This window comes from Cuculus canorus, chromosome Z (assembly GCF_017976375.1).
Source record: "Cuculus canorus isolate bCucCan1 chromosome Z, bCucCan1.pri, whole genome shotgun sequence".
Lineage (NCBI taxonomy): Eukaryota > Metazoa > Chordata > Aves > Cuculiformes > Cuculidae > Cuculus > Cuculus canorus.
This window is the reverse complement of record NC_071441.1, coordinates 52,348,832-52,375,878: the sequence shown is the minus strand read 5'-3', so window position 1 is coordinate 52,375,878 and position 27,047 is coordinate 52,348,832. Positions and strand designations below refer to the sequence as shown.

The 27,047-nt window shown below is 40.6% G+C and overlaps 2 protein-coding genes across 2 annotated transcripts in view; one reads left to right on the top strand and one right to left on the bottom strand.

Moving 5' to 3' along the window:
• Window positions 1-4,830: 4,830 nt before the first annotated feature.
• Window positions 4,831-25,632, top strand: RIGI (RNA sensor RIG-I). The gene is given in 16 exon segments (XM_054054805.1): window positions 4,831-10,059; window positions 10,061-10,106; window positions 10,172-10,317; window positions 13,000-13,284; window positions 13,750-13,874; window positions 14,850-15,005; window positions 15,856-15,964; window positions 15,966-16,110; window positions 17,367-17,543; window positions 17,545-17,583; window positions 17,893-17,995; window positions 18,898-19,046; window positions 20,154-20,244; window positions 20,945-21,108; window positions 22,615-22,725; window positions 22,727-25,632. Coding segments are annotated over 16 exon segments (2,130 nt in total). The 5' UTR covers window positions 4,831-9,853; the 3' UTR covers window positions 22,805-25,632.
• A 171-nt stretch (window positions 25,633-25,803) lies between these two features.
• ACO1 (aconitase 1) overlaps window positions 25,804-27,047 on the bottom strand; it is a 40,247-nt gene continuing 39,003 nt past the window's right edge. Inside the window, exon 21 of the mRNA XM_054053711.1 lies at window positions 25,804-26,467. Coding sequence (XP_053909686.1) covers window positions 26,354-26,467 — 114 coding nt within the window. The 3' untranslated portion in view covers window positions 25,804-26,353. The remainder of the gene's footprint in view (window positions 26,468-27,047) is intronic.

Here is a 27,047-nt window from a genome sequence, read left to right as displayed (position 1 = left end):
AATGAAAATATTCTGTTGAAATCATACAGTCATCAACAGGGTCTGTTCAGTTGTATCATGTTGTAAAATGGCTGACATAATAGTAGGTAGCTGGTAAACTTACTCATGCTGGAAGGTTGGCAGTACAAATCAGAGTTTTGCTTCAGAGTGGTCATGTAAGCATGATGTGTCCTTAATCTGCCCAAGCAGCCATTGAAGGAGCTTGCTATCCCAAAGCAACTTCAGCTAACAGGCAATTGGCCTGTTCTGGGTAATTTTAACCTACTACTACTTCAAGTAGGTGAGGTATAGGGCACAAACGACTCATGAGCCAGTATTACTTTTCTAGAGCACGTTCTGGCATACTGCTTCTTCTTATCAGCTGCTTCTCTCCCCTTCCCCTTCCCAACCCTTTCTCTTTTCCCCTTTTCAGATCAGGTAAGTTTATAAAATAAGCACCTCACTCTCACTGCTAAAAATGGTAATTATAGAGAGGACTTGCAAGGCAATCAACTGGATTTCTTTGGGATTTGGGTGCCACAGAAACAAAGTGAGGGCATGGGGCAGAATAAGTTCCTGATGATGGATGATCCTTCTTCCCATAACAGAGCTGTTCCTGTTTAATACTTTATTCTTCTTTTTTAAATGCAACTGTTAAAGATGGCTGGAATCCACTACCGCAGTTAGTGTTGAAAAGCAATAAGGGAGGAAATATGGCTTGGGGAAATTGAAACAAGCAACAGGTTTACAAAAAAAATCCAGATCTCTTTGAGTCTAACTTAGCATCACTTTTTTAGAGAGCCAGATAAAACATGGTAAAATACAAGTTAGTTATATAGCTTTGAAAAATGGCTTCTGTGTTTTCCTCTGTATCTGGCCCAGAGATGAACAGCTTACAATTCAGCTCTTAACAAAGGAAATTACATCCTTGTATTCTGGTAGCTCAACTAAGATACGTAGATATTAATTTGAATATTAAATATACCAGAATGCTAATGTTCGGATTTGGGGTTGTTATTTTCTTTTCTTTTCTTCCAGAACATGCCTAGCTGTTTATTCTTTCAAAGTGCAAGTAGGTTCCCAATGGCACTCATTTTGTACCTGAAGGTACCTGCACTTGGTAGCAACTCTGTAAAATCTGCTATTAACCTTCAGCCTTCAAACTTGTTTTACTTAAGAGCTAATCTGAAACTGAACAAATCAATCAATGCTTCTCCCATGTGACCAGTTGTGCATGTATTATATGAAGAAATTTGGGAAGTGTACCTGAACACCACTGAATATTCTGTCAATATCAAACTGTGGCAGAGGAATGACAGCTGTCATGTTTAAACAAGACAAAATTAAAAATAAAATAAGTATGGGGGTTACTTTTTGGGTAATCTTCATCTAAAGGAGCAGATAGTTACTGGGGAAGATGGACACTCAGAAAATTATGGTGGGAAGAATACCCTGTGAATATCCATAGAGTTCAGTAGTTATCCCTACACTGTAGGCTGCATTAGTCTAAGCTATTTGTTGTAACAGAGTTGGTATTTGTGAAAGGAGACAAGTTTTCAGCCATTTAGAGGTAAATATTCACTGTAATCCTTTCTGCCTTAATCACTGTCGCTTCTCCTGCCTACTTCTCCAATCTGACTGATATTGTTCACTGGCAAGAATGTGGAGCAATGAATTTCATTCTCCTTTCTTTGAGCTTTTGTACATATTGTCCAGGGTTTAGCGCTGTCTCACCATCTGGCTTTTCACTCCTGCCCTTACTCACTTACCAGCAGCACCTTCCCCAGTTGACCCATGCCACAAGTGGGTCATGTAGTGTCAAGCATTAGGTTGTGTTAAGCTGCCTCTAGAGTTTCTGGGCTTCAAGAGAAGCTGAGGACAGGTGTGAGCTATACCAGATTCTGTAAATCATAGAATCATAGAGTCATCGAGGTTGGAAAAGACCTCTAAGATTATCAACTCCAATTGTCAGCGCAACACCATCGTGCCTACTAAACCATCTTCTGAAGTGCCATGTATTCAGTTTAGACCTATAGGACATTTTGATCACAAAAGATGAAAAAGCAAGGAAAGAATAGAGACACAAAAGAAAGATAAACAACTTTTCAAAGAACACATTGCGTTTGGCAATAAGAGAACATTTTTAAAGGTAACAGTTTTCTTTCAGATATTATCATGCTATCTGAAGAATAAATTGCATCTAGACTCGTCCTTTTTTCTGTTTAGCATTCCCACTTCAGTTAAGTTTGAACACCTGTAACTGGAGGAGGTAGTCTCAAGGTAATCCTGCCCAAAGCCTAAGCTTTTATATCTATTGTTATATATGTGTTCTTTAATAAATCATTCTTGAACCCACTATCCATAGGTTAGGTCTTTCTTCTATTCTTCATATTTTCCTTTGCTCCATTTTTGTAAATGAACAGTGAATATTTTAAATATAAATATATAACAGACCAACACCCATCTCCCTACAACCTCCTTTCAGATAGTTGTAGAGAGTGATAAATCCCCCCTCAACTTCCTCTTCTCCAGGCTAAACAACCCCAAGTTCTTCATCCACTCCCCAGAACTCTTGTGCTCTGGTCCCTTCCCCCTCTCTGTTGTCCTTTGGACATGAACCAGCCCTTCAATGTCATTCTTGAAGTGAGTGGCCCAAAATGGAAATAGGATTCGAGAGGCAGCCTCATCAGCACTGAGTACAGGGGGTCAATTCCTTCTCTGCTCCTGCTGGCCCCACTATTTCTGCTACAAGCCAGGATGCTGTTGTCCTTCTTGGCCATCTGGGTACACTGAATACGAACTCAGCTGGCTGTTGACCAACACACCCAGATCCTATTCCACAGGGCAGCTTTCCAGCCACTTTTCCACAAGCCTGTAGCATATCATGAGGTTGTTTTGATGCAAGTGCGGCACCTGGCAATTGGCCTTGTTGAACCTCATCCCATTAACCTCATCCCATCAATACAGGCTGTCCAGATCCCTCTGCAGAGCCTTCCTACCCTCAAGCAGCCCAATACTCCCATATAACTTCGTGTCGTCTGTAAACTTACTGAGAGGCCACTTGATCCACGCATCCAGATCATTGATACAGATATTTAACAGAACTGGCCCCAATACTGAGCCCTGGAGAACTCCACTTGTGACTGGACAGTAACTGGATTTAACTCTGTTCACCATTACTCTCTGGGCTCAGTTTTTTACCTGAGCAAAGAGTACATCCCTCCAAGCAAATATAAGATACCTTTTCCAGGAAAATGCTATGGGAAACAGTGTCAAAGGCTTTACTGAAGACCAGGTGAACACCCACAGCCTTTCCCCCATCTACTAAGCAAGTCACCTCACCATATAAAGAGATCACATTAGTCAAGCAGGACCTGCCTTTCATTAATCCATGCTGACTGGATCGGGTAAGTATAACACGGCATGTTTGTTATCCATACTGGAGCCATATAAAACCAAGAATCTCCCTTAGAATGTTTCACACTCACTCAGGGGGCAAAAGAACCTATGAAGTCCCAGGAGGTCTTAGCAAAAGGTCAAATATATCATTACTTTTGGCGTTAAGAATATTTTGTATGTCTTTCGGCATTAGCAGACAATAAAATACATGAAGAAACTCCTTCAAGAGATCGAAAGAGAAGCTAGCTGTTTCCCCATCCATCTGTTCTCCACAGCCACATAGTTGGATTTTGGGGAAGCATAATAAAGACATTTTCATGCAGGAAGTAACGTCCTGCTCAAGTGATGGCTCACCGGAGCCCCAGGGCCAGTAGTACACAAAACAATATCACCACTATCACTGTTACCACCAATCTTTATCTTCTGGACATTCTTATCTAACAAACTGAAGAAAATAGCTAGTGTTTTGCTCCAGCCTACAATAAGCAAGCTGCTCAAACTGCTGGTATTCTCTGAGGAAGGAGAGATGCTAAGCAGGTCCAATGTCTTTTTCTGTAGGCAAGGTGCTCCTGTGAGGCTATGGAGTGCTCCCAAGTGTGCTATCCTTCATCTTTCTTGCTCACATTCAGTGCAGAAACTTTTAAGCAGTGAATGTGATTCATGTTAACTTCAAAAGAGCAGAATTTGATCCAGAAGTTCCAGTTTGGGGCAATAAGAACAACTGGTTTCCATTTTATAAAATCAAACCAAAATCACCAGTGCTGAATTTCTGAAAGCAACCTCCTCCATAACTCTGCCTTTAAAAAGCATATGAAGACATAAAATAATTGTTGTGCTTCACATTTTTTTTATTTTGTTTACCCCTTCTTAGTTAAAATAGAAACCACAAAGCTGTGTCATAGCTAGATCAAGAAAAGAAATTTTAAAACAAATCCTCTCTTCCTGCAAAGACTTTCATGACTGTTCATCTACAAGAAGATGAAGAATAGCAGTGGGTGTCGTGGGACTGCGTTTAACAGAGAGCTATGCAACAGCAGATAATTCTGCATCAAACCACAATAACCTTGACACTACTATTAAAAGTCCTCCTCTTAAAGCTCTCCTATTAAAAGTTTCCTTTCAGTAATAGTTTACAGACTCTTCAAAAAACTGTTGGGTAATTATGGGTATTTTCAACAACTTCTTGTGCTTATTGACAAAAAAAAATTAAAATAGAGGCCCATGATTAGCCTAAAGGAAGCTTTTTAAATGCATAGGAAATTGTGAGGCAGTATGATTTAGAAGCTTAAAAAAGGTAAATGTAGTTTCAAGAGAGAAGAGAGGGGAGGCAAGAATAACAGGACTAGTAATAATAAATAACACTAGTGCAGACAAGAAAAATTAAAAGACAACAAGTGATTTGATTTAAGCAGATTCAGCTTTATTTACACTCAATGGAAGAGTACTGGAAATACCAAGAGGTATTGAAAAATTGAGAGACATTTGAGCAAACCCAGGATGACAAAGTGCTGTGGAATTTCTCCTTTTGTGCATTTCTCTTGCCACTTTCCTAAGGTCCCAGTGAAATGTTACATCATGTCATGAGGATGAAATGCATACAAACCAAAGACCGATGTGTGTGGTGGAATTTCCAATGTCACGTCATTTCAATTAACTCTTACAAAAAAGAACTGCTCCCATCCCATTGCCTCACTCTCTCAGCAGATGCACTTGTGAGGGCAGGGACTGGCAGCCTTGCCAATAACCATGACTGCAACCTCCTAATACTGTTCAGAGCCACCCAACAAATATGATGTCACAGGGAGTGCTGAGGGGAGGTAGACTTCAGGAGCACACTAGGGGGAGGCAGGGGGATAAAAAATGTCTAATTTTCAGGACTGCTCAGCAAGGACAGCCTTGGCAACCCCTGTCTCTGCACACAGGTGGGTACCTGCACAGCCCAGAAACCTCCACACCACTCTGCTGGTGCTGTCAAGTTGTTCAATATTGTCTTGAGGGAGGCAGATGAATTGCTCATACCCCTTGTTTGAGCAGGGCTAAATGCTAGCAAATTGAAACTGAATACCAAAACTAAACAAGAATGACAGAATCTTTCACCTAATAAATACCAGTGAAAAAACGTTACTCAGTGTCCTCTAGGAAAAAAAAAAAATTAGACTGGTAACACTAAAGCTCAAAAAAAAAAAAATTAGAGTGGTAACACAAAAAAGTGTTCTTATGCGTGGGATCAAGGGAACAGCAGGTGGAAACAAAGTAAGACTCAAAAGGGAATAAAATTTTTCCCACAAAATGCTGTCAGTCTGTGGAAGTGACTGCCATGAGACATTCTGGATGATGAAACTATATGAAGATTCCAAGAGCTTTAGACAAGTTCGCGAAAGAAAAACCCAAACCAGTAAAGACTATAAAACATAAAGATACTACCTCTGGTGAAGAAGTACGGGTGCAGGTGATTGGAAGCCAGGAGAGTAATACCCGAGGTGGTACTGTATGGTTGCCTTTGTCTTACCTTTTCTGACAGGCTGCTGAGTTTGAAAGGCCTCTTGGTCCAAGCAAATTCTTCTGTGAAAGGTCACAAAAGACAAAGGACCACTGAAAACTGGGCTATCAGCATGTGTTTTGGGCACTGGTGTCCCAGAAACAGTGGCTTAATAACCACCATGAGATTGGAAGAGTTTAACAGAGCTGTGTGGACCACTTGCACCCTGTAAGCAAAGGAAAGGACTTGGAGATGGAAACAGAGCAACTGATCATGGACTCCCAGAGCAAAGCCACACCTTAGAAGCATGACATACATCTTCCCTGGATGAATTAACATCCCCAAGTGATAATCTCTTTTATTCTCTTGCTTTTATTTGCCTTATAGGAGCATGGAATGCAATGCTCTTCAGAAGTGTGACTTTGCTCTTACAGACTGCTTTAGTACCAGATCTAAAGATTCAGTAGTGTTCAATACGTAGGTCTCCTGAGGCTTTCAAATACATGAGATATGGGAAATCCTTAGTTTTTAACCAATTCATTAATGCTACTAGGCTTCTGATATTTGGTCAACACTGCTTCTCATGCTTAACGAAGTCCAAGCTCATACAAATCTTACTTATAGGAAAACACATACGAGGATTCCAGGCACCGCTGTCTCACAACTATAGTGGCTGCTTGCTGGTTATGGAGTTGTAAAATATAAGAATCCTTTAAAAGAAGATTATTTCTCTGTATATGAGTGTATTTTTATTCCAATAAAACAAAAAAAATGTGGCTTCAACATTCACTGCTCAATAAGAATATAACTTTTTTTATCCTGAAAGCTCTGAAAGACCTGCTTCTCTCAAACTGCCTCATTCATTGTTCATATCGATGCTATTCTGCTACTAGGACACAGAACTGAAGAACGAATATCTTCTTTCCAATAGTGTATTCTCGTTGTTGACCAACTGTTTTCTTCCTTAGGTTTACAAAACCAGAGGAATGACTGCGAATCTCAGCTGAGGATGGATGAGGACCCTGGGCATTCCCTGCAGGGGCTGCTGTCATTACCAAAATTGAAGTGAACAAGGTCTTTGCTGGAGCAAAGCCAGGGCTTTTCTGAGCAGGTATTACCTAGATGTAAAAAGCTAAAATCTGAATGATGGTGGTACATTTGTGATGTGATGATTAAACAAATGACAAGCATCTGCCGGCAAGCACTGGGCTGCAGAATGTATACAATTTCTATTTCCCACCAAAAGTTCAAACATTTCAGATGAGTAGTCTTTTGAATAGTAGTATTTTCAAGTGCTTATTTTAATTAAGATTTTAGAAATTAAGAAAGCACAGTTTATTTCCCCACCAGAAATCGACAAGTTTTAGTTTGCCTTTTTTATTTTGATTCTGTCTGAGATATTTTCCAATTTGTTTCTGTATTGGTTTTTTCCCTTGGCCCTTTTTTCCCTTGGTATGTTCTGTAGTTACATGTTGAAATATTTTTGTCATTATCTTCACTACTGATCAACAAATACTTTAAATACTTGTTCAAAACAGTTTAATTTTAAAAAGCTGAGCAGCACACTTCTCAAAATCCATTTATTTTCAAATTATTCAGACAGATCAGAATTAATTTTTGGGCTAGTTTTCAGAGACTCTTGCCAGCATTTTCTTCCATTTTATTTAAACGTGTTTATTCATTAAGTTGAAATAAGCTAACAGTAGTTCACACCAGTTCTTCAAATTCTCACGCTCATTTGATTTTAATAATAAGGTAAAAATGTCCATGTATTTCAGTCCGAATAAACACACTGAAAACCTGAGCTTTCTGTGGCATGCTGTCTTTTAAAAATTTGCAGGAATAATCTGAGGGGCTGAGAAAAGAAGCTATCCTCAAGTCTGAGGAACAGGCGTAAAGATTTGGAAAAGGCATTAGGAAGGCTGGCTGTCATGATTTGGATGTCTCTTACAAGAGATTTCACAAAGCTGTGAAGATGTATTTTCTGAACTTCAGTATCCAGATTCTGTTTCGTTTGTCAAATCTCAAGTATCAGAATGGCACTTTGAGGTTTCTAATTTTGAAAATGGCATTTTATTTTTCATGTCTACCGTGGGTTCCTAGTATGGTGTCTCTATTAAGACTTTTTGTTTTTTCAAATATATAGGGTTACCTAAGTCATATTTCCAAGTAATTCAGTCCTCCATGCCAATTTAAGTACTTTTCACTCAGATAATACACCCATTCCTTTGTAAATACTATTTCTGAATAGAACTATTTTCATCATTACTCAAATCCACTTGATTTAGAAATTACTAAATCAAGCAGTGTGGGAAAAACTTGCCAAACTTACGTAATCCTTTCTAGTACTGAATTGTGTCTTGGTTTGCAAGTTTCCTTACATACAATGACAAACTTGTCATATTTTATGTAGAAAAGGAAAAAATTTTACCAATGTTTCTTTCTAGTTCGGTATTTAATCCTTATTCACATTCTTTATTAAGGCCTTAATTATTTGCCATACTATTGGCCACAATCACAATGTATTAGTGAACTTCGTCAGGGTTTTTAGCTATCTAAGGTCTTGCTGCTAAAAAATTGCCAACTATTCCAATTTCAGGCCTCATTCTCATGACAATTCCAATGAGGAAGCACAAGGTACTAAAATATTATGGGGCAGGACCTCACCTCTGATAAGTTAATGGAACTTTACCAGGTGTATCTGAAGGAAAAGAGATATCAGAAAAGTGCTAACTAGGAAAGGGACTACTTCAAGAGGCCTGGGTAAGGGCAACCTGTAGTTCTTAGCAAGAATATTCAGTATCAGTTGGCCAAACACTTTTTCACCACCTGTTTGCCATGCCTGGTAGCTTCTTTCCTTGTGTTCTCATCAGTTTAACTTTGGGGTTAGGCTGGCCATCAACCTTAAGACTACCTGTGATGCTTTGCTCTTTGCAACAATTGTTTGGTCGCTCTCCGGAAGGTTATCTGGGGGGGTAAATCTACAGCTGGCAACCTGCAAAGAGTTGGACCTGCAAAATATAAAGCTGAGGACCACAAGCTCTGCTCTGAAAATGGCAGAAAAGGAAAGAGGAAAGGGAAAGAGGTCCAGGCCCATAGATCTATCCATCAGGTAAAGCGCTCCCAAACTGTGGATGTTTTCAGCTCTGCAACCTGCTGACCCTCTTTGTGAGCCCCCTTCTTCAGTGCACAGTTCCTTCAACAGGGCAGGCAGATGGTCCTTCTAATTTTGATCATTCTCAAGCTATACCAATGCTAGCAGCTGAACAAGCATCGGCTCAGAGTGTGCAGCAGTCTTGCCTTGCTGTACAAAATCATTTTTTCAGCCCTTTAAAAACCAAGATAGAGCTTGTAATTCCAAGTTAGGCTTTTCTGGGAGTAAAATGGAAGAGAGAGTAGAGAGGTGGCTTTCTTTATTCAAAGTAGTGATAGAAGTAGTTACTATTACAGAAAATAGAATATTTTTTATTTAAGCTAAAGTAATGTTTCATCTAAGTAATTGCATTTTTTTCAGGTTAGATAGGATGCCCCCCGATAGCATATGTTCTTTCAGACTGTTTGTCCAGACATTGCTCATTCTTTGGAGATGATAACATCTTGTATGAAGTATGATCCGTGCTGAGCAGATGCGTCTGCTGGAACCCCCTCTGTTTGCAGCCTTTCCCCATCTCAAAGGCAAGGTCAGGCAGAGCTGGAGCCACCTCCGAATCAGCAAGAGATTTGACTGTTGTGAAGCTCATGACGACACTGAAATGAGCCCTTGGAAAGGAATAGAATGTGCATAAGATTTCTGGAGAAATTTATACATCTGTGCGTAAGTGGGAAATACACCCTGTCCCCAGCTCTTGTCTCGCTGCACAGGATCGATGGAGATTGCTGCCTCGTGTTGCCCAGCCCTAATAAAGGATGCTTGCTTTCTAAAACTCAAAAACGCATCTTAGAAAGCTTATTTGTGACATTTTTAGTGTCAGTCACTCGCTGCACTCACCCTCTTGCATGCAGCCAGTCACAGCCTTTCCCACTGCTTCCTCTGTTTTGCCAAGGGCAGAGGCCAGCCGGAACCAACCTCTCTGGTGGGTTGGCCCTTTCCTCCAGGTTGGTCTTCAGTTTCCATTCTCCCACTGCCCCAGCGTTTGTTTTCCCTGGTGCAGATCTGGGCTTGCTATGACAGTGGCAGAGAAGCAGAGCCTGCAGTGCTACAGGCATTGAGAAGACCCTCAACCTGATCTACATCCTGAGCAACATGATGGTAAATGAGCTGCTGTGTCCCCATCCCCTCTGGGCACCCCTATCCCTCACTTTTGCCTGCTTCAGGGATTTTCTTTGCTAGAGGTGATGGAGAGAGTCTGAAAGGAGGAGGAGAAGCGGGTGACAGTGGCCACCGCTCTGTTCCTGGATGCCATCCTGCAGCTGGAGACCAAGGGCTGGCTCTGAGCGTTCCTGGACACCCTGGTTGCAGCAGATCAGTTCCCACTTTTAATTGTGGTCTGCTTTTCTTCTGCCTTTTGCTGGTAGAGCAGTCCAGTGCATTAGGAATATGAAGCATTGCTCTGTTATCCTTGGACTTCTGCTGTCCAGTCTTGTCACATCAGATGAGATGTGTTACAAAAAAAGTAGGTGGAAATAAAATTCTTTGAAGGCACAGGAAAACATATCTGAGAAACAGCGGGAATAATTTTTATTATCATAGAATCATAGAATGGTTTATGTTGGAAGGGACCTTAAAGATTGTAGTATCCAGATCGCAGAATGATAGAATAGATTGGGTTGGAAGGAACCTTAAAGATCATCCAATTCCAACCCCCCCACCATGGGCAGGGACATCTCCCACTAGACCAGACTGCCCAAGGCCCCATCCAACCTGGCCTTGAACACCTCCAGGGGTGGGGCAGCCACAGCTTCCCTGGGCAACCTGTGCCAGTGCCTCACTACCCTCACAGTGAAGAAATTCCTCCTGAATTTAGTCTAGTCTAGTCTAAATCTGCCGCTCTCCAGTTTATATCCATTGCCCCCAGTCCTATCACTACAAGCCTTTGTAAACAGTCCATCCCCTGTTTTCTTGTAGCCTCTACAGGTACTGGAAGGTCACTAAAAGGTCTTCAGTAAGCAGATGGAAGATGAAGGGATGCAGAATAAAGTCACATTGGCACGAGACTTGTCTATCTTGGAGCATTCAGAGAAGAAATAAGACAGCCATTGTTCTCACTGAAAGAGCAGGGTAAATGGGTTTCAGGCTGTGTATGGGGGTTAACTGGTAGCATGGCATAAACATTTAAGGACAGAGTATTACATTGGAAACTGATTTTTAAAAATGATTCAGAGGTCTTAAAAGTCTTACGTTTCAAGAAGTAACCACTGATAGTTTATAACTGACATGATTGTTCCCCAGTAGCTATGACTCCTTCATGTGTGAGGTCCTAATGCAATTTCTTCCCCAAAATGTGACAGAAGAGATTGTAAAGGTGTGAAATTACCAGAATTTGCAGCTTTTGTCTCTACACGGAGGTTCTATCATAGATTCTTGCTGGTGATTTGTTAGCTTTTTCAAACCCCAAAACCTTATGCCATAAACCACTTCTGTTTTCACTCACTATTAAATATAGATAGTTACAGTATCTCAATGAGTAATTATTACAAAATTTATCATACAGATGTAGCTCATGCTCTCCCTAAAGCAAATACTAGGTCCAGAACAACTTTACCGGCCTGTGGCAATCCTAATTTCTGAATTGCAAAAACGTCTTCTTCGAACTTATTGGAAGTGTTCAGTGTTAAAGGATTTTCACCAGACAGTGAAAGACAGGGAGATTGCTCAGTGGGGCCAGGGTTTAGCTCCCTGGCCTAAGCAGGATCTCAACTGGGATTTTGCTACAGAAACTGGGATAAGACCCTATAATGCTGCTGTCCAACAATTGCTTGAGGCAATTCACCAGACAGTGGGTAACTCTAGGCTTGCTTTATTTACAACTCAGAGTTGGGCCATCACCTCAGTGAGTAGCAAAGGCCCACACAAAATCATCAGATATTTATGTATTTTAACATAGCATTCTACAATTCATATTTTCTTTGAATAGTTCTCGGTGCTTTCCCATGTGCTCCCGGTTCTTTATTCTTCATTAACTCAAAAATCCACAAAGGTCCACCTTGATAATTCATCTCCCCTATCTTGTTTCAGTTCTCCCTCAGAAGTGATGCTTCAATAGGTCAAGTTCCTACTCTGGTCAGAAAAGTCACTTCTTTCATGAGACAAATCTATTCACCTTTAAACTTCAAAGAAAAACCTCAAGCTATTCCATTTTACCTGTATGTAGTCTATGCCTATATTCAAAAATAGGTTGGCCTTTTAATCATCAGTTATTATTAAATCTAATAGCTATGTTCTAAGTCTAACATCTCTTACTTAATCTGTTGATTCAGCAGGACCAGGTTTTAAAACAGCGGTGGGAGGGGATATACATGGACAATTGAGCAGTATTCTTGTAATTATCATAAAGATTAATTTCCAACACCTGTTCTTATTGTATTCTTACCACAATACTCTATTTATCACAATCAGCTATCAATAATATCTAAGCCCTACATGGATATATTTACTATATTTTCTCAATTCCCTTAACATTCAGCTTGGTGCACCTTCAGCAGAAAACTGAAAATGTTCAGTTTCAGTCAGAGAATGACTTGAATCCAGCATGAAAAGGATTTTTGAAGGGGAGCCAAGGACAGGATTGAAAGGTAAGGGGCTGATAAACAAAACAAGAGGAGACTAAAGATGTTTGTGATTCTAAGTAGTGTCCAGTGCTACGGGAAATCCTGTGGAAGAGTATCTGGACTTCAGGGATCCAAGGTCTGTATGGCTCAAAAGAAAGGCGGTGTTATTGTTGCTTGGGTGATGTAAGCTCTGACACTGTGTAGCTCTTTCTCTTTGCAAGTGTTACTGCTCTGTTAGCACAGGGTTGTTCATACTATACATACAAATGCTGTAAAGTAAAACAATCAATCTATAAAAAAATCTATTTTTTTGTCAGTTACAGGCCAAAATAATTTTAATTTCTCCAATGTAGCTGAGGGTTTGCTTTTTTTCAGCTTGTTCCTACCTAGAGATTGAATTCACAGTAACAATTTGTCTGGTTTTTTTTTCTAAAAGATTACACGTGACTGGTGGAAGCAATTGAAAACTGGGACTTCAGCGAACTGGGAGAACTGGAGTTGCACAGACAGCTGTTGAAGTGGATAGAAGCAACAATGCTAGAAGTTGATCTGATAGCACTTGTGCCCTACATAAACACATGCCTCGTAGAAAGGGAGTGTGATGAGAACCTACAGGTATGCTTAATGGTAAAATCCCAGTATTTACCTAGTGCTGCTGCACAGAAGTACTGTCTGCCTCACTTGCAGAATGGATTGATGCCCATCTATAAGGCTGCTGAGTGAGGAGGATGACCCACCACGGTCCCTCGGGAAGGGATTTTACTTTCTTCTGTTTAGAGAAATGTACACAACACTTACATGCCTCATTCTTCACCCCTCCAGCTTGGTAGATAGGGTGGTGTGTGAAAGGGTTGAGGGCAGGGAAGCAGGACAGGGTGGCTTTGACAGTACTTAGTCGTATGACTTGGCAGAGCGCAGGCTCCCACGAAGAGACCTCAGGGGCTCTGGGAGGTGCCATATTATAATGGAATGGGTGCCTAGGAAGTACGGTTGAGTGGTAACAAAAGCATGCCATGAAACCTAAAGAAAATTCTTGTCTGGTGTGCACGTTCTGTTAAAAGTCTTGTCTGTCAGAGTTTCTGTATGGACCGCAAGCACTCTACCTCTATCATTTTAGATAGCAACTGTATGGGACACAATATATTTTATGCATTTCTGTTGCAACACTCTTAACAAAAACACAGTTCTCTCCCAGAAGGGATCCATCAGTCTTCACCTGTTTATGAACCCAAGAAGGCATGGAGCTACCAGTCTGAACTTGCACAGCCTGCTATCAAAGGGAAAAACACATTGATATGTGCCCCCATAGGTAAGAAAATACATTTCTTAGGAAAATGTTCTTGTTGGAAAGGGCTATGAAGGATAGGGAAGGCTAAAGGCTGAGTCAATTTTTTCCAGCTGTTTATTTAAAAGCAGTCTTCCTTGCAGGAATAGATCTACTTCTAACCTGAAGTTAATGACCAAGGGCAGCACAGAGACTGAGCAAGACTGATGTGTCTCTCGGCGCTTCAATGCTTGTGTTCAGATTTTCATGTTCTGATCTCTGCTTTTTCACTCTCCACTGTGGATTTTTGAGTTAAAATCACTCACTGATCTCTTCAGGTCTTTTAAATATTTGGCCTGTAAGTTGAAGCAAAAATGGGATGATATATCCCAAGATCTTCCCGTCTCCTGTACTACGATGCCTACGCCATCAAAACGCCACAGGAAACTCTTGCAGTAATTCAGGACTGAATTAAGAAGATGGAAGTAGAGCAGCAAAAGAGAGGTCGATCTGTTTTTTCCATGTTGCTAGCCTGATTTTCCGCTGGGCCCTGGAGGGGCAGGTAGGGCAGCAAAGGCAGGGACACAATAGAGCTCTGGGTGTCCTGCACAGTGATCATGAATGCTGAAGGAGAAGAAATGTGAGAGGAGCGAGGCTGCATGGCGAAGAATGGAAGCTGAAAGTACTCAGTGCCTGTACGATAGTCTGATTTGATGTGGAAGCATGCTTTAAGAGCAGAAATAGCTCATTGATTTCAAAGAATTCAAATAAAACTGCAGATTTTCCTTACCAGTGACTATCATGTGATCTTTGCAGACTGAGACCGCAAGAGAGAAAGGAATGATTATCCACCCGAGTAAGCAGCATGCATGTGTTCAAATTTGTCCCCAGAGAGTCTGGAAGTGTTACAGCTCCTGTTTTGAGCTCCCCGTTGTTATGGGGCATCAGATGAGATTGGCTCCTCCTTGCAAGTGCACCCTTTCAAACCAGTGCTTCACCCTTCAAGATCTTTGATTAAAGGATCTGGAAAAACTTCCATGGCACTTAAGATTTGTGAACATCATTTCCAAAACATGCCCACAGGATAAAAGGCAAAAGTTGTCTTTCCTGCAACTAAACCACCAGCATATGAACAACAGAGAACTGTATTTAAGCAACATTTTGAAAGACGTGGCTAAGTGGAATTCTACCTATTAGCTTCCTCCACAGAAATTAAAATGCCATCTGGGTCAGCTGGGTTTACTCTTGATAAGAGTATTTAGTGTTAATATAAGGATGGTGCCTTGTGGTAAAACCTTTTTTTTGAGAATCTGAAGTCTGCTTTTGGAGACTTTAGGCCCCGGTTATGCAGCATCTATGGAAACAGACAAAGTAACCTGTGTTTGCTGCTGGAAAAGAGTGATGTGTTCTCTCCTGAGAGTCCTTTCAGCCCTACTTCCAAAGACAAAGCAGTTCCAGGCAGCAGCAGTGGGGTTCCTCTTGCTCTTCTCAAATGGCAGTGTCTCTCTTTTCAAAATGGAAAGAGCAAACTTCTTTGGTTTTTTAACCTCTATTCAGAAAATGATGCACAATTTCTTAAATGGGAATTAAAATTTCTTATGAGAGTATCCACAACCTATACCTTCTGATTTTGAAGGAACGGCTTACTGAACATCCATATATGAATCCTTGTTGTTATGGGAAAATTAATCTGCTGGACAGAAAACTGTCCTGTGCATAAAGAAAAGGGACAAAGGGCAGGAACTCAAATACTACTAATATGGACTGACAGATGCAGCTTAAATGTACAAAATCACCACCCCTCAAATCGAATATATTTTACTTAATAGGAACTGAAAATCCAGCTGGTTACCATCAGCAGTTTTTTCTCAGTTTTTGTGGGTCAAACTGCCAGCCCCAACAATTTGACATTTTCAACTTAGTCACTACCCTTCAGGCTTACTGAAAAGTCCATCTTCTGGGGTTTTTTTTTTTTGCTCTGCAACACATCCATTTTCATACCCTATCTTGCCTCTTCTTCCTAGAGATTCTGTTCAAAGAGTTAGTGGTGATACAGTTGCAAATGTCTCTGTAGAGAAAGTTATACGGGACAGTGACATCATTGTGCTGACGCCCCAGATACTTGTGAATAGCATCAAGGCAGATCCTTCCATCCTTCCCCATCTTCTCTCTGATAGCATTTGATGAATGCCACCATACTGCAGGCAACCACCTTTACAGTGCGTTAATGGCCAGATACCTGGAACAAAAATTTGACTCCTCGGCAAACCAGCTGCCTCACGTAAGGCACTAGTAGCATCTGAAACACTTTTCCCCTCTTCATGGACACCTCCAACTGTTTTCCCATGTCACATCTTCTCTCTAGCTGCCAAGAAGGACTGATCAAGCATGGGAGGGACTGGAATACTTGAAAGCAAACAGGATTGCTGGGCTGGGAAGAAAGCATGTGCCCCAGAACTTAGTAACCTCCTTGTCACCTCCCTGTTGCTGTCTTCTGCAACAATAACATTAGTCCAGTACCTCCACTGACAGGTTTTGGTCCAGCTGGGAAGACAACTCCTCTGAATGAATGCAGAGGACCGTTCTAGGGGTGAATTTTCTGTTTCTGTGTATGATGAGCAGTCACAAATACAGCCAGTTATGGATTTGAGTGGGCAGATAATTAATTTTCAATTTGAATACTCTTAAGCTTGAGTGCCCTGGAGAGGGCACAATTTGGGACAAGGTTTGGCTCTTAAGATTTAGTCCTTAAACTCATGTTTACTTCAGCTGCCTGCCTTGTTTCCTTGTTTTTGAAGATGGTGACAATTTAGTGGTTGGTAACAGCTTCTCCTGGGTTTTGTTTGTTACAAAGGAACAACCATTGCTACCCACGTGTGTGCTCAGATTGTAGATTTAACTGCTTCTGTTGGAGTGGGTAATGTCAAGACTGCCGAGGAAACAACTGAATACATCTGCACCCTCTGCTCCTACCTTGCTTGTACAGGCCATATCCACTGCCAGAGAGAACAGGATCTGCAGAGATTCAGAAACAACGCAGAAACACCTAAGCACCATTCCTTTTTATTTTCCCAGGAGATGCAAAGCACTGTAATAAGGCAGCTAAGCAAATCTCCTTGTTCAGGTGAAGTTAAAAGCACAAAAGTAAGCTGGAGCTTTGCTTCCTACTGTCTTGAAAGATGTTTACAGATGCATTCATTGTTGCCCCAGAGTAAGGTGGTGCCCATTGGGGCAAATTTTCTCTTTGCTGAGCTCCACAACCTGTCTGCATACCAATCGTACACAGGATGGTAAAACACTGGAACAGGTGCTCCGGAAGAGCTATGGAGTCTCCTTTCTGGAAAATTCTCAAAATCCATTTGGACATGATCCCGAGTAACTAGCTCTAGGTGACCTTGCTTTGATGAAAGATTTGGATTAAAGACCTCCACAGGTCCTTTCCAACCTTGGTGGTTCTGTGATTGTATCACACAGTGTACTTTTGCAATAGACTTTTTGGACCTAACATTCATGGAAGATATGTATTCTTCTAGGTAGCTTTCCAGTTTGTTAGTCAAGATGAACAAATGTTTGTTTCCTCCTTCTTTACTAGATACTGTCTCTCAAATCAATAAGAATGATTTTGGAACACAGAAATATGAAGAATGGATAGTTGCCACTCACAAGAAATGCAGACTGTTTCAAATAGCAGATAAGGAGAAGGAAAGCAGCATTTATTTCTACAGACCTTTTCATCTGCACTGAACACCTGTGGGTAAGTGTATATCCTCTTTCCTTCCACAAAAGGTGGAGCCACCCTGTTCCTTCTGATACAGCAATGTTCACCTCAGAGCAGATTTTTAATGTAATAATTTTATTTGGCAAGAGCTAAAGCAGAGCATGCAAGAGTTGTGTCTTAAGATACTCACTGAGAACAGTATAGTGCAGAGAAGACTTTATAATGCTTGTGTTGTCATGCAATTAGAAGAACCACCAAGTTTGTAATACTTAATCTAGCCAAGTAAAAATTGCATTCATCCCGTCCCATGGAAAATAAGCATTAAATGTCTTTCTGTCTGAGCAGAAATTCAATGATGCTCTCATTCGCTTACTTAAGTGATTTTTCACAAATGTAAAAAATGGACCGTATACAGACTTAGAGAAGCAACTGACAGCCAAGTTTCAAGGTATTTCACACAGCATCCATGACAATTGCAGTAAAGAAGGTGGCTTATGATAGGATGATCCAAGTGTTTTCTTCAGAGTAGAGTAAATGCAGTGTTTTTTCCAGAAACTTTGCACTTTTCAGATGATCTAGTGTCCATGTGGGTGCAAATGTAGTGTTGGGGTAGGCGGGAGGGAACTTACCTTCCAGGACTTCAAGCTTCCAATGCAGGAGCTAAGAAAGTAGCAATAATTGTGGCTAGATGCTGTAGTAGGTTCTTAAATGCCTGACTTGGAGGTAAGGCAGTAGTGTACCTAAAAGTGTGCCTCACAAGTAGGGGGATGGTCTACAATGATGGATGCTGGCAGCATTAAATAAGGCAACATATGCTGCTCAGTGCACTGCCTGGACTCCTTCTCCTGCTTGATGCTCCTGGATGAATCCCAAACTCCTGGGAAGAAGCTGGTGTCCCTTGTACCCTTCTCATGAAAAGTTAGAGATTGCACTGTTCTCTAACTTCTGATTTAGTAGCAGTGTGATGTTAACCAGCTTGTGATCTGTGTGGTGACTGCAAATTTAAATTACTGGGCTGTCTGCCCTCCAGTGTCAGTTGTTTCCTAAGAAAAAATAGCACTGCTTTTTGGAAGACCCGAGTTTGGTTTATTGCTGTCTTTTGATACAGAACATATCACAGAGGTTCTTCTGTCAGTTTGCTACAAAATGTGAGAGATTCAGAATTCTACTTTCTGCGGATTTTGTTGCATTTAACCAACAGCTTTCTCTGCTTTCATATGAAAAAATGCTAGATAAAATAAAAATAGATGCTAAAGGGAATATCTGTGGCATTTGAAAATAGTTTTGGGTGAGAATTCTGTTTTCTGCACTAAAGAAGGTAAATTATTCAAGACACTTGTTTTCTTCCAGAGAAAGAACCAGAACTTACTGCCCTTTTTAAAGATGAATCCAATGAGAATTCCAAGCCAGAAGAGCTTGCTGGTATCCTGGATGAAGCATACCAATATAACCCACAGATTTGCATCCTTCTCTTTGCCAAGACCAGAGCTTTAGTAGCTGTTAGCCCTTTTTTCCTAAAGCTCATAAAAATAGGAAGTGAAAACTTGCAATGCCTTATTTATTACCTTTAATATTTATTTTCCTGGAAATAAAAAAAAAATGCATGTATATGATCTTCCTAAGGAAATATTTATCTTTCTATGTCTTCCTAAGCATTGATACTCTAAGGTAGGATGAGGGTTATTTTTGTTTTCTAAAAACTACATGACAGGGGTGGCGTCCTTCGCTTCTTCTTGCTACATGTCATAGTTGATCATTAAGCCATCAGATTTTTACTTTAGGTCTGAAGTCAGTTTTAAAAAGATGTGTTACAAGGCTTTTCGCTTAATGTGGCAGTGTTAAAAAGCTGCAGCTCTGCTCTTATTACTGACTGCACATCAGGAGGTATTTATAGGTTTCCCGGAGGATTCTTATGGACCCAAAGGACGTCCACTGTGTGCTGCTAATCATTAGCTTCAGTAGCTCTTAAACATTTGTGGCAAGTAATCATAGTCTCTGGCTACTGTAAACAGATTTATCAGCTGAAAGTCCAACCCCCATTTGATCCTTTGATTTAGACATTCTGGATGAACTGTAAATCATACAAAGATTAAAGGCAGTCTAAAGTCCGAACTAATACCACCAAGTATCTGCTGGTAATTTTCCATTATAGATGTAAAAGCCTACAGTATCTGGGCTGAATTTTGTTCTGATGTAAGAGCAGTTTGAAGATGCTACTTTCACTGTGCAGTGAGAAAATGCAGTTTGTAAATAGCAACTCATTTCCTTTGGATCCCAGAGGTGTAGTATTCAGTGAACTGTTAGTTTATAAAAGAAGAAGCATGCTTTTTAGGAGCGAAAGGCAGATTGCTGTCTAGCCAGCCTTTTAAGTTGCAGGGGTGAGAAAAGTGGAAGTCAGGTGTGGCATGGTTGGATCTAACATCACATCTGTGACTCGTTTTCTCACCTATTAATAGGTAGGTGACTCACAAGTTCCACCTTCTTTTCTGCTTTTAATTCTCAGGAGTATTAATTGCCTAGGCAAGCATGGGCAGGTTCTACCAATCTACCACACACCAGTATTTCATCTGGACAGGGATCTAACTCCTTAACTGTTTGCTTTCCAGGCTTTGAAGAAGTGGTTAGAAGCAAACTCTCTACGTAGCCATATAAAGCCAGCTCTGTTGATGGGTCATGGAAGAAGAGATGAAAAAACAAGTACACAGGTTTGCATTGAAGAATACCAGTTGGTAGACCTATGGTGGCTACAGTGCTGAAATTGTCCTGCTTTTCCTGTGCTAATGTTCAGTGCTCTTACACAAAGGAAGGTCATGCAAGTTTGCATTTTGCTTTCTTGCACGTCTAGAAGACCTTTAACCAGTCCTAAGAAGTTTTTTTCTGTCCATAATCTTTGGTTAAAGCACCAGTTACACTGTTAATGACCCTTTGCTGCAGGATTCTTTTGCTAGTTCCAAAGAAGTTTGCTGTCATGGTTTCTTGTGATAACTTCTAGTGGTATTCTCCCTGTTCCTCTTACAGACCCCTGTCCTATTTTGTGTTTGGTGGCACAAATACATTTTAAGGTAGAACGGAAGTTACAGCCAAAATGAATTGTGGATGGCATAAGTTAAGAGTTAGCTTGGGGTTAAAATAACTGAGCTATATGAGTCTCTAATAAAGATCAGGGAGATGTTGTGTCTCAAATAGTGCTTCCCAGGATGACAATTCCTGTGGCACATCAACAGGAACTCCTCTTTGGTGGGTATACTATGCAGCCAGCTAGATATGCAAACTTCAAGCATTTTTCCAGATCACGAAGACATGCTAATTTCTAATCACTTTAGTAAGAACAAATGCATGTATCTTGCTCAAAGAAGTTTTCACTGTTTATTCCTGACACAGCTTCTTGATACTGTAGGTATGACCCTCCCGATGCAGAAGAGTGTACTGAGTGAGTTCAAAACCAACAAAGACAGCTGACTGCTGATTGCTACATCTGTTGCCGATGAAGGCATTGATGTTTCTGAGTGCAACCTTGTCATCCTCTATGAATAACCTGTTAACGTCACCAAAATGATTCAAGTCAGAGGTATGGAATTTTAAAACTACTGATACGCATTTTGGCCTAGAAAGCGACATAAAGTGCTACTGAATGGCACTTTGGAAATGCTGTAGTAATATGTGTGTGTCTTGCTATTGTCCCTCTGTGCCCCTCAGTGAAGTCAGATTGACAGGACCAGACACGACAGATTTATTCACTGAACTGATTCCTTGATGTCGTGTGACTTTTCTTTTGCCATGCAAATTAGCTGCACAAGGTTATTGAACCATTAAGGGCTGATCCCTCAAATGGATAATTATACATATAAGCATAAGGTATGGCTAGAAGAGCTGTGGTCAGAAATCATGCAATCCATTCTGACTGTGACAATTAACAAAAGGCTGGTGGCTTCTGAAGAACGTGCCCTGCCCAGTGGCTTGTTACCAACTCAGCTACTCACTAGTACTGGAGGCCTTTGCATGTGCAGACCTAGAATATTCAAGACCAAGAAAGAAAAAAAGGAAACATGTTTCTAATCTTGGCTTGTCTAAAAAAGCCTGTCAAGACTTTAGTCTTGGTGATTTTACAATATGGCCAGTAGAGGGGAATGGAGAGCCACACAAATTACTGGTTTCTGTTCAACATTCCTAAATGTCACAAGACCGCCTACAACTTTCAGGGGTTTGTCTGCAATATTTTATAACATCAGCGAAGTAGTTAACTTCATAATTTGATGGGAAGTGATCTCCATTGTACTTGGTCATCTGCTTTTAGGGTCTGTGTCCTGTGCTTTTCTTATTTTTGTCTTACAATGAAATAATTGATCCAGAATTCACATTTATGGGTGAAAGGATAATGTTTATTCTTAACCAGCCATTAAAAATGCAGAGAAAATAGGTGTGTCAGTTTTAAACCACATAAAACTGTGATTTTGGGGGAATAAGAAGTCAAAAGCAAATGTGAACCTCTTCTACAGCTTCCAAACTGGTACAAGATCCTCATAGTTCTTAGTTTGCCTGTGTCACAGCAGCAAAAACCAGGCAGGCAGTAGGCATAGATAGGTGGAAGAGACAGTACTGGCTCTTGTGGTATCTTTTGTTGCCACCACTGTATTTCTAGTTCCCACTTTTTTTGTAATAGATATTTTTTTTAGTGGATAACAATTATTGGGGCAGAAAACTAGTCAGTAAGGCTAAGATGAACTTTTCTTCTCTAGCTTTTGTTTCAACAAGATGGCAGCAAGATGCTCTACAATAAATGAAGCATCCAGCATGCCTGAGCTTAACTGATGCAGGACACAGAACAGGCAATACAGCACTGGCTGGGGGATATCCATGAGGATACCTGGAAGTGGCCATCCTTTTCTGGTTTGTAAGGAAGGAAAAGTGAGCTGAGAGAACACTGTTTAGAAGCAGCATTATCTGAATCTGAACATGGGAAACAAAAGCAGCCACAGAGAATGTCCTTAATGGTCTTTTATGGCATAGCTGCCACTTTTGCAAATCCCCTTAAGAGTAACTAAAGAGGATAAATGTGTTGCTGTTTAGGTCATGGAAGGGCAAAAGTGCATCCTTGTGACAAGGAGAACAGAATTGGTCGAGGCTGAGAAACACAACCATCATAAGGAAAAAATGATGAATGAAGCTCCCGAAAAGATAAGAGAATTGGGATGAAACAACATCTGCAAGAAAGGTCTGTACTGCTGTGGAATTTTCATACTCAAATCTACAAGTATAATCTCTATCGCCTGCTAGGGCTCTATACAAGACCAAGTGATAACCTGAGGAGTGTTCATTGTGTTTCATTTCAGACCTAGGCAAGATCCGCAGAGAAGCGATAGTGTGTAATGCTAACTTGCAGAATGTCATCTGTACTGTAACTAAAACTGTAACTTCTAAAAAAATTAGAAGTTGTAGGATTTATATAAACTTCTCAGCTCAGAAATAGAATATAAACTATTCTGTCCACTTAAAGAAAAATATTGCTGTGTCTGTTTGGCATAGCGGACAGGGAGAAGGGAAACAATGCAGATGGTGACTGTGCATCCATATTCATGTTCAGAAGCACTTAATTTTTGCTGCAGGCCAGTACAAGTGCTTTTATAAGCTGTTTGCTGTCACGTCAATAGCTTGTTCATTTCAGAGCAGTGGTTTCTGAGAGATTTGAAGGAACCATTGCCCTTCCAACCTCAACCATTCTGTGATTCTGTAATATGCAAGGAAGGAGAGGCAGTGGAGTAGCCCTGTGTGTTAGGAAGTGTTTTGACTATGTAGAGTTTGATAGTGGGATGAAAGGGTTGCATGTTTAGCGGTGAGAATCAGGGGGAAGGCAAAGAAAGGCAGACAGACATCATGGTGGGAGTCTGTTACCGACCACACAATCAGGGTAATGAGACAAATTAAACATTTTATAAGCAACTGGAAGAAGCTTCACAATCATAGAATCATAGAATGGTTTGAGTTGGAAGGGACCTTAAAGACCACCTGATTCTAATCTACTGCCATAGTCAGGGACACCTCCCACCAGATCAGGCCACCCAAGGCCCCATTCAACCCAGCCTTGAACACCCCAGGAATGCGGCATCCACAATTCCCCTGGACAACCTGTGCCAGTGCCTCACCACCCTCACTGTGAAGAATTATGTCTAGTCCTTACGTCTAGTCTAAATCTGCTCCTCTTCAGTCTATACCCATTCCTCCTCATCCTATCACTACAAGGCTTTGTAAACAGTCACTTCCCAGCTTTCCTACTACCAGAAAGAAAATTAGCAGAGAGAACTACCAGAAAGAAAATTAGCAGAGCCAAAGCCCAACCAGAACTTCACCTGGCTAATGTAGTAAAAGACAATTAAAAATGTTTCCCACCTGCTGGTGGGAAGTAGAGGATAAGTCTTTTGTTTTCCTTTGGTTCCATGTGCAGCCTCTGCTTCTGCTTTATTAAACTGCCTTTATCTTGACTCGTGAGTTCTTTTCCATCTTATTTTCTCCTCCTGCTGTCCTGATGAGGAGGAAGTGATAAGAGTGGCTTGGTAGGTACCTGGCATGCAGCCAAGGTCAACCCACCACAAACGCATAAAGATGATTTATGGTTAGATAATGCTTCCCCTCCTAAAATACAAAGAACAAACGTATAGAAAAAGTCTGGTTTAGCACTTTCAAATTAAAAGTACCTAGAAAATCGCAGTCCTTCAGTATCAATATGCTGTGTGAGAGGGCCAGCTCCTTTGGGACTCTTGGCATGAAAAATAATCAATCTCAAGTTTCACAGCTTATAGTAATAACTACTGGGAAGTTAAGGGAATTGAAGATTTTTAGTCTTTTCGTACTGTAGGACTGCAGACTAAAACAACTCTGGAGTTCAACCTAAATGAGCGTATTAAGGGTTGATGAAGTAACATATAAATAATTCAACTTCCTAAAACAATCCAATACAAATTTAGTACACAGTGAAGGTGAGAGGGTGGGGGAGAATGCCAGCTTTCTACTTGGCCTTGGAGAATAACTGAATTTTTTTTTTTGCAATTGAACCTGAAGTTGCATATTTATTACTAAATAATGCTCAAGATTATGGCCATATTAACAGCTCTCTGCTAAGATGTTTCACAGAATCACAGAATGGGTGAGAATTGGAAGAAACCTCTAGAGGCCATCTTGTCACCTACAGCAGGTTGCCCAGGACTATGTCCAGACAGCATCTGAAAATCTCCAAGGCTGGAGACACTACAACCTCTGGTTGTGGTCAATCTCTTCCAGTCTGTGTTTGGTCATCCTCACAGCAAAAAAAAGTGTTTCCAATTTCCAGATGTTCAGAGGGAACCTCCTGTGTTTCATAAGTGCCCACAACTTTTTGCCCTGTCATTAGGCACCACTGAAAAAAGCCTGGCTGCATCTTCTTTGTGCCCTCCATTCAGATACTTGTACACAAAGAGCAGAGATGTCACCGAGCCTTCTCTTCGCCAGGCTAAACAGTCCTGGCTCTCTCAGCTTGTCATCATATGAGAAATTCTCCAGACCCTGCAACATCTCATTAAGCCTCTGCTAGATTCACTAGAGGAGCCCTGTTTGTAGTGATCAAGCAAGAACAGGCTGTTGCAGGTACAGTGTAATCTCTATCTACTCAAGCCTCTTAACTTCTTTCAGAACTATTTTCATCAGGGTTTTTTTTCCAGCTACAGCTGGAGCCCACTGCACTAAAAATACATCAGAACATTATTTTGCAAGAATTTCTCCACTGTGTTGACTGTTGTGGCAATTGCTCTAAATACTGTCAAGAATAAGAATTAGTACTTTGACCTGGTTTATGTCTGAGTAACAGGATATTTGTTGTAACTGTAAACAGAGTCGTGGTATTGTGGACTGTGCAGTCACTGACTCCAGTGAATGCATTGGTGTTATCACTGATTGCTAACTGCTATAAAAATTGCTGGCAAGGATCTTGAAATTGTGGTAGATAGTCTTCTTGAAGACACAGAACAGAGGGAAATTCCTCACAGCAGCATTCTGTTGGGTTACCGAAGACTGACAGTAATTATATTCATCCCACCTCATACAGATTATTCAAAGAAACAAGAATTAAAATGTGAGAAGTCAAGACTTGTATAACTCTGCCTGTACAGGGACAATGAGAAGAATTTAATGTCAAAGCTTTGTTCTACATCTTGTTACTGAGGATAGCAAGACAAAAACCACCAAACGTCTTGAAAATAAATTTAATATTATGCATTAGAAATATTATCCCCAATAGGTCCACCTTTCCATGAAGGCTTAAACAACGAAGTTCACATTTAGAAAAATTAATAAACAGCTAAAGAATTAATTTCAGTATAGATTCAGATTCTGGTCAACTGAATAAGAAAGCAAGTCAATATCAGGTAATCAGGAAGGGGAAAAAAAAAGATTTTTTATACTGTCAGTTAATTTTTGGACCACTGATATGATCATAGAACTTAACTTCAGAGTCAAACTAAATGAACCAAATATTTGAAATCAGCTCATAATCTTCATCAGTTCCACAGATTCCAGAAGTATTTTAATGACTTTTGCACTGTATTCTAAGGTAAGTCAAGCCAACTACCATACAAAACAAGTAATAAGTGTTTACTTTAATTGGGCAAACGTGTTCAGTTTCCTGATACACAGAATAATTCAGCATTGTAAAAAAGCCTTCTATTACAATCCATGAGAAAAACTCTTTATGGTTCATAGTTTCACATTTATAATTACCATAGTTCTATTGAGCTTACCAGAACCAGGCTTGTACCTGGACGTTTTTGCTTAATGCTTTTGATTAGGATGCCATTTTACGGATCATGTAGTTCAGAATGCCGCCGTTGTGGAAGTAAGTGAGCTCCACATCAGTGTCAAATCTCATGATGGCATGAAAGGTTTTCCCAGTATCCAGCTGTTAGGGTCAAAGAGAGTCATTCAAGCAGCAGAACCTTCCACATGCTACATGCATCGCAGACTAATATGGACTAATGATGGTTTTACCATCTTCAGAAATTGCGAGAGAAAGCTAAAGTGAACAGGCACTGGACATAAGTATTCCTTCCACAATAAAATACAGCCAGCTGCTTAAGAGGAAAGCGGTTTAAATCAAACCATAAAAAAACATGGTATGGAGTCCCCTTGCATTGCACTGCCCGCCTCATTTGGCTTTATTATTGATATAAGACTGGAGGCATGAAAGCTGACCACCCTTTCAAGTGATTATGCTAATTCTCGATGTCCTTCTGTATAGTCATTCTTCTGGCTTAGGTTCAACAGAAATATTAATTTAATTAGCTTTTTTTAAGGCACAGTGTTTGGAAATCAGAAAATCACAAAGACAAGAACAAGAAGTGAATAAAACCGATGTGGTTTACTGAAAACTCCTCTAGTGCTTTCAAAGGAACGCACAGTGTTCATTTGTGACTGATAAGCTGATCACCTTGTTGGGATCTACATTTTCCCCATTTCAGGGCAGTTAATGAGGCATATGT